The sequence below is a fragment of the Euphorbia lathyris genome, chromosome 2 (assembly GCF_963576675.1).
Source record: "Euphorbia lathyris chromosome 2, ddEupLath1.1, whole genome shotgun sequence".
In the NCBI taxonomy this organism is placed as follows: Eukaryota; Viridiplantae; Streptophyta; class Magnoliopsida; order Malpighiales; family Euphorbiaceae; genus Euphorbia; species Euphorbia lathyris.
The window spans coordinates 58,845,378-58,856,842 of record NC_088911.1 but is presented as its reverse complement, the minus strand read 5'-3'; the positions used below and the strand labels follow the sequence as shown (position 1 = coordinate 58,856,842).

The following is an 11,465-nucleotide window of genomic DNA, read 5'->3' as shown; positions in this document are numbered from 1 at the left end:
GCAGTGATGAATTTAATTTTAATAAATTACTTCAAATTTTACAAATTAGAAGTATTAAAAATGTTTGTTTTCAAGTAATTAATTTAAGAGATGAGTTGATGGTTAAAGATTAAATTAATTCTAAGGTTGATTTTGAGACTTAATTAAAAGAAGCAGGGTAGAAAGTTAAAAGAAAATGGTCTATCTATCTCCTAGTTTGACAGTTGTCTTGAACATCCATAAATAGAGAGAAGAATTGAATTGACAACCATAATAACCATAGTAATACTAGTATCCTGTAAGTCCTTTAGTTTCTAATTTTCTATAATTACTTCTTTTTCCTGAGAAAAGAATCTTTAATACTAATACGGAGGAGCAAAAGGAAGAAAGATGCTCCGGCGCGTCTAGCCCAGGCCTCGCCACCGTGCTTCCGATCTTAAATCTTGTTACTTCCTTAATTTTGCTGTTCAGCTCCATTTCTACAATTTTCAGTCTTCGTCATTCTTAATCTGGGTGAGTTCGTCTTGGCTCTGGAATGGGTTCCAAGTCATGGCTCCAGCCGGCTCCTACTTATCGTCCACTTGATACCTATTGGGATACCGATGAAGATGCTCCTGGTCCTCGATGTGGTCATACCTTAACAGCTGTTGCTGCTACTAACACTCATGGCCCTCGCTTGATTCTCTTTGGCGGCGCTACTGCTATTGAAGGCGGCGGCTCTTCCTCCGCCCCCGGGATTAGTTGAGATCTTTTTCTTGCTTTCTTTTTCTCTTTCCTAGCTCTCTTTAAAGCTTCTTGCTTAATCAATTGCTTTCTTGATTTCTTGCAGGACTTGCCGGAGTTACCAATTCTGTTCATTCTTATGATGTCCTCACTAGAAAATGGACTAGGTACTTTAAATATGCATTTCTTTTTCTTCACTAGATGAATTTGATTTTGAACACTGCCTCTTTATTTGTTCTTTGATCAGAATGCGACCTGCGGGGGATCCTCCGTCTCCTAGAGCAGCACACGCCGCAGCTGCAGTTGGCACTATGGTCGTCTTTCAGGTGATTAAGAAATATTTGTGATGGATGGGTCATTTTAAGTTCCATTATGTTACTGTATTTGTTCTTCTTACATTTAACGGATTGGTGTTGAATTGGTTAGGGTGGGATAGGCCCTGCTGGGCATTCTACTGATGATCTCTATGTCCTTGACTTGACAAATGACAAATTCAAGTGGCACCGGTGAGTTTGACTTGCCTCATCGTTAATGTTTCTGCTAGCACTCCCTTTCTACTAGCATCCTTTGGATGGTGAACTGATTACTACTCATCTTAATGTAAATTCAGAGTGGTTGTACAGGGACAGGGGCCTGGACCTCGATACGGCCATGTAATGGACTTGGTTTGCCAACGATTCCTAGTTACTGTCAGCGGGAATGATGGTACAGTTTTTTGTTCTTCCAGTATCTTTTATGAATTGGTTGACAAGATTTAATGATCACCTTCATCTTTCCTCTTCGTGTTCAATAGAGCTAATTGGTCAATAATACAATTGGATCAATTGTTACGTCTTAGTTTCTTTGAAAAACTCAACTTTTTGATGGACCTATTTTCATTTGATTTGCATTTTACAATTGCATTATTAATTTGAGAATCCGTTGACAAGATGTTGGACAAAATTTGTCTTGAAAGTTTAAGTCCAGACTTCTGGTATTCTTTTACTTGCCAGTCCAGTTAACAGAGTAGGAAAAAAATTGCTGCTAACTACAAATCGACCACTGAATTTGTAGTTCATGAAAAAATTTCCCAAGTTAACTTTATTGGCCAAAAATTTAACCCTTGAGTTGACTCATGCAACTTGACACTTTTACAACACCACAGAATGGCTAATTTGAAAAAAAAAAAAGAAAAAAGATTCATTTGAGCCAATTTGTTCAGAGCCTTTAAGGACTATATTTCGTACTTCTAGCTGATCAGTTTTTATCTGTGTGGAGACGTTATATCATAATCTTTAGATTTGCATATGGAATATTTACATCAAGATTATTGATTTAGAAAACCTAGTGACGGGATATGATTGGTGAAATGGCACTAAGCATGGAATTTGATATGATTGGTCTGTTCTTTTTCTAGAGCTAATTAGAATTTTGGATTTAGAGATGGCCTAACAGAGCAAAAAAATTAGAATTTTGGCCTTTTTTTTTTTTGAATTGTGGATTTAGAGAGGGCCTGACAGGACCTAGGCCAATTTTAAATTTCTTGGAAACAGGGGGCCCGGAACCACCACAACCTCAAATTTTGTGGAGACAGGGGGGCCGAAACTACTCGTGGTCATGGTGGTTCTGGCGGCCGGAGGGGCCGGGCACCTCCCTGTATCCGCCCCTGCATATGTGAGCAAGAAACAGTGAAAATATATTGTTATATAATAAAAACAAATATATCCTCAATCTAACCAATTTATATAGGCTTGTAAAGTTAATGAAGATTTTTCTTTTTAACGTTGAACTTAATTAATGATTTTTTAACAAAAACCAATGGTTATTATAGGATCCAACGGTACAATAATATTTCAAACAAAATTAAATGTCTAATATTTAATTTCACTAATGTTCAAATCAAGTTTCCATTAATTTAATCAAATAATATTTAATTTAACAATTATATTAATATATAATAAATAATAAAGAAATACAAATTTAATAGGGATCTTAAAAATATTTGGGGCCCCTAATTTTTCAAGGCCCTAGGCGCAGGTCTTAGTGGCCTGCCCCTAGGGCCGGCCCTGGCACCAGATGAGCGCTGCCTGCCTCTCTGCCACTAAGCCTCCTAGGGTCAGGCGCACCTTTAACAACTATGACAATATGGTCTGCTCATCATCCATTTTGGCTTGCATAAAAAAGAATGTGTAATTTTATATTTACTATCAATTTATAGGGAAAAGAGTTCTATCTGATGCCTGGGCTTTCGATACTGCCCAGAAGCCATATGCATGGAAACGGCTAAATCCTGAAGGTGATAAACCTTCTGCTAGAATGTAAGTATCTTTAGTTGGCCAATAGAAGCAAAATTTATTAGCTCCTGACTTGACTGGCTATGTTTCAGTTTTAAAATGACATAGAATTACTTTGTAGGTATGGTACAGCTAGTGCTCGTTCTGATGGCATGTTTTTGCTTTGTGGTGGAAGGGACGCCTCTGGCATGGTAAGAACTCTTCCTTTCAAGGGTTTTGAGAGCAATTAATATCAACTAATTATTTTATTTCTTAATTTGTATTAATATGCTGGTTTCAATATCATTTCCTGCAAGTCAATTAAGGGTTTTTCTTTTTGGTATCCTCTCTCTCCCTTCTCTTAATATTTGGTGAATTCTGGATTGGTATGCATTTCTTGATTTCTTCTTTGCTGAACTGTATGAGAAAGATGTGGAGAGTCCGAGGGCCAAGGTTATCAAAGTATATAAAAATATGACATTTACCATGCTTCAACATTTATATTGGTAGAAATGGAGTGCTAAAAATTTGATAACAATAACTTGAAACTCACATTGAATCAGAACACGTGTAAATAAACCTGGAATCAATATAAGTGTTGAAGATAAACAAACCGCGGCTTAGATTAGTCAAAGAATAAAATCATTCTGATTTAATGAAAATGATCAGAAAATAATAATGTATGAGACAAGAATCATGTTCAGTCTTTCTTTGCTATTGAAAAATTAGAGTTTCTTTTCATTTCTTGGATGATTCGATGTTCTTCTTGACAAATTATTCTACCACTAACCTTTATCATTAAGATACAAGAATAATAACATGTTGGTGCGGCAATGTTAATATTTTTTATTTATTTTAATTCTACTTTCCTTTCTTCAACTATATTTGCTGCTAAGCATGCTTTGCTGCTCTCTTTTGATTCTTTGTTAATGTGATTAAACAGGCACTTGGAGATGCTTATGGGCTTATAATGCATAGAAATGGTCAGTGGGAGTGGACTCTTGCACCAGGAGTATCTCCATCACCGAGGTATCAGCATGCCGCGGTAAGTGAGGGAATGTGGCCAAGATTTTGTACCTATTAAGTCTCTATCTCATGGAATATTTTAGAGTAATGATCTAAATCTCATCATTTTATAGGGCTTAACTTTTTGTTAAGAGCATTCAGAAGCCTCATTATAATTTAGGGTGAAGTCTAAAAAAAACCTGTGCTTTCACTTTTTGTCGAACTACCTGTAATTTTTTTTTTTTTTTTTTTTGTCCAAACATGTACTGAGGTTTTCGTTTTGCTAAAAACGATGATTGTTTAGTTTGACACTTTAAAAATGATCATTAACGACCTCAAAATGGAAAATTCCAAGAATTAAAGTGGTTTGTACCATCTTTGCTACGGAACCAAATTTTATATTTCCCAAAATGATCATTTTCGGAGCTTTCTCTCTCTAAACATTCACTTTCTCTCTCCTCACCAAACACCACCTAAATTACTGCAAACTTAAAAAGTTGAAGAATTAAAGTTGCTTAGAATATCACAAGTCTTTGAATTTTTCAATTTTTAGGTCCTTGTTTTTAGTAAAGCGAAAAACCTTAGTCATCTCCCGGGCGCAAAAGAAAACCTCAGTACCCGTTTGGACAAAAAACAATTTAGAGGTACCAGTTTGACAAAAAGTGAAAGCACACGGTTTTTTTTTTTTTTTGGACTTCACCCTATAATTTATGGTACTTGGGCTTTTCTTTCTTTTTCTTTTTTACCTTGTAAAAGATGTCCCCATAATGACAGCATGGTAAGTTCCTTTTGGTGATCTTTGACATTGTCTACTATCAGGTTTTTGTTGGTGCACGATTGCATGTTACAGGAGGTGTCCTAAAAGGGGGACGTTCAGTAGAAGGGGAAGCAGCTGTTGCAGGTAATCTCTGGGACTTCACTGCTTTGAAAGTAAATTCTTTATTCTGATTGTTGTTTCCATTTGTTTAGTGCTGGACACTGCTGCTGGCATTTGGTTGGATAAAACTGGGCCTGTAACTTCATCAAAAACAGGTAAGGGACATGCTGAGTATGATCTGGAGCTAATGCGTCGGTGTCGCCATGCATCTGCTTCTGTTGGTGTTCGCATCTATGTTCACGGTGGTCTTAGAGGAGGTAATTATTGCATTAATAAATTCTTGAGCCTTGAACTGTTCATAGATGGATGCTATATTCATCATTACTATTTTGTTATCCTGGTGTATGTTAATTTTTGCCTCATCAATATGGACATTTGGACCATTATAACTGAATATGTGCAAGTGAAGGACTTGCTTTTGTGATCTGGTGGTGCCGTAGTTCTTTTTCTACTGCTCAATGATAATTAAACTTCTCCCTTATCGTATAGAATTTTACCAAATGGCTTTTCTTGTTCGTCTTCTTGGTTGATTGGTTTTACTCATGCAGTGACTTGCATTAGTGTATATAACCTCAATAGTGAACTGTAAGGGCAGTAAGTTTCAAATGTAAAGGTGTGATGCAATTTAATATGTGCCAGTTGATATAAACATCCACACTTCATAATCACTTAATATGTTTCCTGCAGATATACTGCTCGATGATTTTCTGGTTGCAGAAAATTCACCACTTCAGTCAGACGTCAACTCTCCTTTACTAACATCTGAGAGAGCATCAACTATAACAAGTCCCAGAAAAAATCATCCTAATTTAGATCCTTATGAAGCATATTCAGATGGTCGATTAGAAATCCCTTCTTCTGATGGTGGCAGGTTTTAACCATCTCTTTTTATCTCGGTCTTGCATGCTAGGATTTGTATATCAATGCACATGTATATTGGGAATATCATAGTTCAATTCCATAGATATAATCATTTTTTGTTGTTTTTTTTTTTCTTTCTTTAGCAGCGTAGATGATAATTCAATGGAGAAACTTACGGAGGCCTCTGCTGCTGAAGCCGAGGTTGCTAATGCTGTCTGGCAAGCTGCCCAGGCAGCCTCTACCAATTCTGCTGAAGGGACATCTGTATCTGTTGAGAACTCACAAGCTGCAGAAGCAACATCTGATGGCAGCGACACTGAGGGTGATGTTCGCCTGCATCCTAGAGCTGTATGTCATCTTTATCTGCTTGGTATCTGATGTTACTATAATTGCCAGGGTGCGTGATCATATTCTTGTTCTGTTACAGGTTGTGGTCGCTAAAGAGGCTGTGGGGAACCTCGGTGGGATGGTGAGGCAACTGTCACTGGATCAGTTTGAAAATGAGAGCAGACGAATGGTTCCCATGAATAATGACACACCATATCCAGCCAAAAAGTTCGCAAGACAAAAGTCTCCTCAAGGCTTACATAAGAAGGCAAGATAATGGACGTATTTTTTTTCAGATAAAATAATATCTTTATACGAATAACAATTTCATTTTTATCATTCCAGCGTATTAAATATATTTAAAAGTTAGCTCATTTTTGCTTTTATCTGGCAGATAATTTCTACATTGCTTAGGCCTCGAAATTGGAAAGCTCCTGTTAATAGGAGGTTTTTCCTGGATTCTTATGAAGTTGGTGAGCTTTGCTATGCTGCTGAGCAGATCTTTATGCATGAGCCCACAGTTCTTCAATTGAAAGCTCCAACTAAAGTTTTTGGTGATCTTCATGGACAATTTGGTGATTTGATGCGTCTATTTGATGAATATGGGTTTCCTTCCACTGCTGGAGACATTACGTAAGTATTACAATTGAGCTCTTAGAATGCATAAATCTGATTGGCAGCTTTTAAATTTTATGCACCAAGGAGGAAAATGATGAGGCTTTTCTATCTGTAGACTGCTTAGGCTGATGGACGACATTTACATGTAGGTTCTTTGCAGTTGATGCATAAAATCTTTAATTCAGTCTATCAAATAATCATAATTTTAAAACTTTAGCACTTTAGTAGATATTTTGGAATGAAGTATTGCAGATATTCTATTGTAATCTAAATTTTTAGAGTAGTTATGATCTTGAAGCTTTATAATCTATACAATTTTCAGTAGCTTATGTTAAATAATAGTTTGACCTTGAAGCATGGTTAAGTGCAAAGCGACAGCTATTATGAGTTTTACTTCTCTGTTGATTAGATAGAGATTTGTTGAGTCATGATAGTTAAGATGGAAAAAATTGCCATCCATAGTGGCTAAGGTTCATATTATGCATTGTACATTGAGAATGTGCCTGAGTTAGTGATTGGGCCACAAAGTGTTATAACACAGAGTCAATTAATGAGAACTCCTTCATTCTATTGTTGAACCCAAAGTACAAAGACAGTTATGCATCTTATGTTCTTGTAGTTGTCAACGTATGTGAAAGGAAAGAAGTGAGATACCTTCACCCCCAATGTTTTAAGGGAAACCAGCTTATCCATTTTTGTCATGCAGGTATATTGACTATTTATTTCTTGGGGACTATGTTGATCGAGGACAGCACAGTTTGGAGACTATAACTTTGCTTCTTGCTCTGAAGGTGAATTTACGTGATTCAAGGGAATAAACAATTTATTTCAGCTTTGTGATATTTGACTCTGATATTTGCAGATCGAGTACCCTGAGAATGTTCATCTAATACGTGGAAACCATGAAGCTGCTGACATAAATGCGCTCTTTGGGTTTCGTCTTGAGTGCATTGAGAGGATGGTATGTGTAGAAATTTTAAATGCTGATGTCCTTATTGTGTGAAATTTTTTAGTGGTGTTGAACTCGTAATGATCGCAGGGAGAGAGTGATGGAATCTGGGCATGGACACGTTTCAATCAACTGTTCAACTATCTTCCACTTGCTGCACTTATTGAAAAGAAAATCATTTGTATGCATGGTGGTATAGGCAGATCAATTCATTCAGTGGAGCAAATAGAGAAGATTGAAAGGCCCATAACAATGGATGCTGGGTCTATAGTTCTCATGGATCTTTTATGGTATGTTTCACTTTGATATATCTTTTCTTTTGTCATTTCTTATTGCTTCTATTGATTTTGCTGTCACTTTCTACACAGGTCTGATCCAACAGAAAACGATAGCATAGAGGGTTTGAGACCCAATGCAAGAGGCCCTGGTCTTGTCACTTTCGGGGTATATTTATCACCACTTGCTACCTTTATTTGGGTGCAGTATTAGCTCTCATGTTTAGTACGTAACTAGTTATATTTTATGTTCCTGGCCATGATGGATTAGAAGCCTACGATATGTAGCATAAGCATATATCATGTAAAGCAAAATCTGATCATGGGTTCCATGAGCTATCTATGTTTCGAAAATTTATTAGTGTCGACACTTGCCTGTGCCTCATCGTTTTCTTTACACCCGCCTCTGTTATATCATGGTTTGGTTCTGCCTCGTATGATAGTTGTTTCATTCCTAAACCTTCAAAGTTCGAACCTAATCAAAGTCTTACAAAAACTTAAGCTTTTACTTTTTCTGTACTGCTGCAGCCTGACCGTGTTACAGACTTCTGTAAGAAAAACAAGTTACAGTTGATTATTCGGGCACATGAATGTGTCATGGATGGGTTTGAACGATTTGCTCAAGGCCAATTGATTACGCTTTTCTCAGCAACTAACTACTGTGGTATGCTAAATTAGCTTCGTTCTTTTTTCTTCTTTTCCTTTTTTGGTTAACTTCTGTCTACTCAATATAGTCTATCTATCTAGGGACTGCAAACAATGCAGGGGCAATACTAGTGGTTGGCAGAGGTTTGGTTGTGGTTCCCAAATTGATTCACCCTTTGCCACCACCCCTTCAATCACCAGAGACTTCGCCGGAACGTGTCACGGATGATACATGGATGCAGGTATTGTTTCTAGCATTCTTGATGTTTGCAACCCTCGGTTTCTGATCTTTTGACCTGCAGTTTAATGTTAATCTGCTATATGTTTCTGCAGGAACTTAACATCCAAAGACCTCCTACCCCAACTAGGGGTCGCCCACAACCTGATCTTGATAGGAACTCACTTGCATATATATGATGTTTCCACCCAATTTTTGTAATTAATTTGCTGAGATTCACGGCAGCATTTGCCTGTTCATCGGGATGGTCAAGCCTACTCCAATTCAAATCAGAAACCCCCATGTCATAGATTCAGTGTTCATGTTGTTTGTATTTTTAGCATACAAGTTAAGTTGCAAATGGTTGTCTAGCTGGCGAAGACACTCAAGAAAAGAACGAGGTTTTAGCTGGAAGCAGCTGAGTGTAAGATATGTACAATTTAGTACAAGAGCCTTAGTGTTGCATTTCTTCCGCTGTTGATAATTGAAGTATGTACAAGAGCCTTGGTATTGCATTGCTTCCGCTGTTGATAATTCAAGTGTTGGGTTAGCTTTTACTAATGTAATACTAACAATGAGGTTTTTTTTGTCAATAATTCTATTTTTTTACAATGATGGTGAGTAGATTTGGTTTGGTGATTATCTGTAAAAACCTGCCCCCATTGGAATAGGTTACTATACAATTTCTACCATTTTAGTTGGTGTTAAAGTTCCCGTATAAGCTGTTTAGTTGGTGTTAAAATTCCTGTCTAGTTTTTTTCTATTTAGTGTTTTTTTATAGCTATCACATATATGAGTCTTGTTCTGTATAATTGTTTTATCACATATAGGAGTATGTAAAATTGGATGGCTCTAATTATCAGGTTTAGTAAAAAAGTATTGGAGATGCACATCGTTGGAAGAAAAAAAAAAAAAGGGATACATGAATAGGAAAATCATTGTACTAGCCACCGATAGTCTTGAACATGATGCATGAGAGGTTGAAAACGCATTAGTCAGGTCATGACTCATTAAAACATAGATCAGCATGCGAAGATAAAAGCATTTTCTGTATGAACAATGAGGTAAGAAAGCTTTCCATGATCACTGAGCAAAATACAACATTTATCAAGCAGAGACCATAAATGCAGGTCGCAGTTAAATGGACAATGAACTTGTACAATTTAAGTTGAGGGAGCAAAAATACGAGAATGGGTGGAAATAACAGCCTCCTTTACATATATCTTAGAATTATTAGGGTCAGGAACCCAACGTATCTCACTCAAATTAGGAGTCTCTACATAGGTCATAGTAAAATCTCCCAGCTTCTCTAATCTGCCCCTTTTGCCAGCTCTGAGAAGAAGATTATTCCTAGTGTAAGAGAAGATACCATTAATTAAACGGAGAATATCACCAGGCTCAAAAGCATCACATTCATCCCCCCACAGCTGGAAATGGACAGCAGCTGTTTCATCAGCCACCAGGGTCAAGCATGTCTTGTTCGCCCCTTCCATTACCGTCTTGCTTTTCTCTAACAGTATCAACTTTGTGTTTATATTCGTCTGAGCCGAAGGCACTATTTCTTTCAGAGACACCATCTTTGAACCCAAAAGTAACAACATCACATGCTAAATTTAATCAAACAAAGGACATGCTAAATTTCAGATTTTCAAACACATGTTCATTTGAGCATTTAATCAAACAAATGACATGCTTAATTTCACATTTTCAAACACATGTTTCGGCCCTATATTTGAAATATTGGCATCACAAAACATATCCAAATCATCAACCCAATCAAGTTCACAAGCCAATTTGATCAAAATTTGAAGAATTCCCAAAACCCTAACCCATTCTAACTCGCCGGCCATGCATGCTTTGGGGGACAAAAAAAATTCGAAACCAGGAAATTTGAGGAGGAAAACTTACTTGGTTGCTTGAAATTTGGAGGATATTTGAACTATTTAAGGAGATTGAAGCCTTTGTGAATTTGGAAAATTTGAAAGTACAAAAATAAAAGAAACAGGGGAAAGGAAGCATGAGTGGCCTGATGCATAGACTCTTTTATCTATCACTGACATGAGTAAAGGCTTGTTTGGACAAGTAAACGTAGCTAAACTTTAAGAAATAACTAGACAAGCCGCAAACAATAGCCAAATTAAACAGTATACAGAAAGCATTAACAAATTGTACATACAAAATCAGGTAGCGACTTCACGGGAGTGGCGAGTGGTTCGACTCTGTAGCCAGGGAACCCGACCCGGAAAGCGAGCTCGTTTGTTGCTTGGTTTCGATCCTTCTGCTATGGCTAAATGTGGGAATTTCGAATATACGCCGATTGCTTTGATTGGAATACCAATATTGATTTTCGCGGGTTTTAAAAGAGATTGAGGGCAGCATTAAACCGCAAACCAATCATCATCGTTTAGTTTCTTCCAGCCATTCGGATCTAAATCCTTTCTAACGGTGTAACCTCATAGATCTATGGATCTATGTATAAGATAATAAGCTTCTGCTTTTGCTAAACCCGAATGTAAATTGAAGAGTTATAGCAAACAAATGCAAATCAAACGAAAAAATATGATGAAAAGTATAGATTTTAACAGATAAAAAAAATCTTACAACCTTTGATTCTCATATTTATCGTTTACAAAAAGAAAAACTTAAAACCATTTAAATTTTATATACATTCGGTTATAAACAAAAAAACTTAAAAGTCTTTAATTTTCATGTGTTTCAAAGCTTAAAACCATTATTA

The 11,465-nt window shown here is 36.8% G+C and overlaps 2 protein-coding genes across 6 annotated transcripts; one reads left to right on the top strand and one right to left on the bottom strand.

Annotated features, from left to right (window-relative positions):
* Nucleotides 1-258: 258 nt before the first annotated feature.
* On the top strand, nucleotides 259-9,420 carry LOC136218355 (serine/threonine-protein phosphatase BSL1). 2 transcript variants are annotated; one of them, XM_066005170.1, is made up of 21 exons: nucleotides 259-719; nucleotides 809-869; nucleotides 950-1,028; nucleotides 1,129-1,208; nucleotides 1,313-1,407; nucleotides 2,900-2,999; nucleotides 3,097-3,166; nucleotides 3,898-3,999; nucleotides 4,779-4,860; nucleotides 4,929-5,093; nucleotides 5,524-5,707; nucleotides 5,844-6,045; nucleotides 6,125-6,292; nucleotides 6,419-6,657; nucleotides 7,349-7,433; nucleotides 7,505-7,603; nucleotides 7,682-7,881; nucleotides 7,960-8,035; nucleotides 8,395-8,530; nucleotides 8,614-8,753; nucleotides 8,845-9,420. In XM_066005170.1, exons 1-21 carry the CDS (start codon nucleotides 515-517, stop codon nucleotides 8,926-8,928), a joined length of 2,652 nt encoding a protein of 883 aa, XP_065861242.1. In that variant the 5' UTR covers nucleotides 259-514; the 3' UTR covers nucleotides 8,929-9,420. The 2 variants fall into 2 exon arrangements, with proteins under 2 accessions (XP_065861242.1, XP_065861241.1); XM_066005169.1 differs by having other exon boundaries at nucleotides 5,841-6,045.
* Nucleotides 9,421-9,815: 395 nt separating this feature from the next.
* Nucleotides 9,816-11,062, bottom strand: LOC136220497 (uncharacterized). Of its 4 annotated transcripts, none has more exons than XM_066008319.1 (2): nucleotides 10,905-11,062; nucleotides 9,816-10,305 (listed from the first exon to the last, which is right to left on the bottom strand). In XM_066008319.1, the coding sequence occupies exon 2, from the start codon at nucleotides 10,303-10,305 to the stop codon at nucleotides 9,892-9,894; it is 414 nt and encodes a 137-aa protein (XP_065864391.1). In that variant the 5' UTR covers nucleotides 10,905-11,062; the 3' UTR covers nucleotides 9,816-9,891. The 4 variants fall into 4 exon arrangements, with proteins under 4 accessions (XP_065864391.1, XP_065864390.1, XP_065864388.1 ...); XM_066008318.1 differs by having other exon boundaries at nucleotides 9,816-10,335; nucleotides 10,905-11,059; XM_066008316.1 differs by lacking the exon at nucleotides 10,905-11,062 and adding an exon at nucleotides 10,637-10,896 and having other exon boundaries at nucleotides 9,816-10,335.
* Nucleotides 11,063-11,465: the final 403 nt, after the last annotated feature.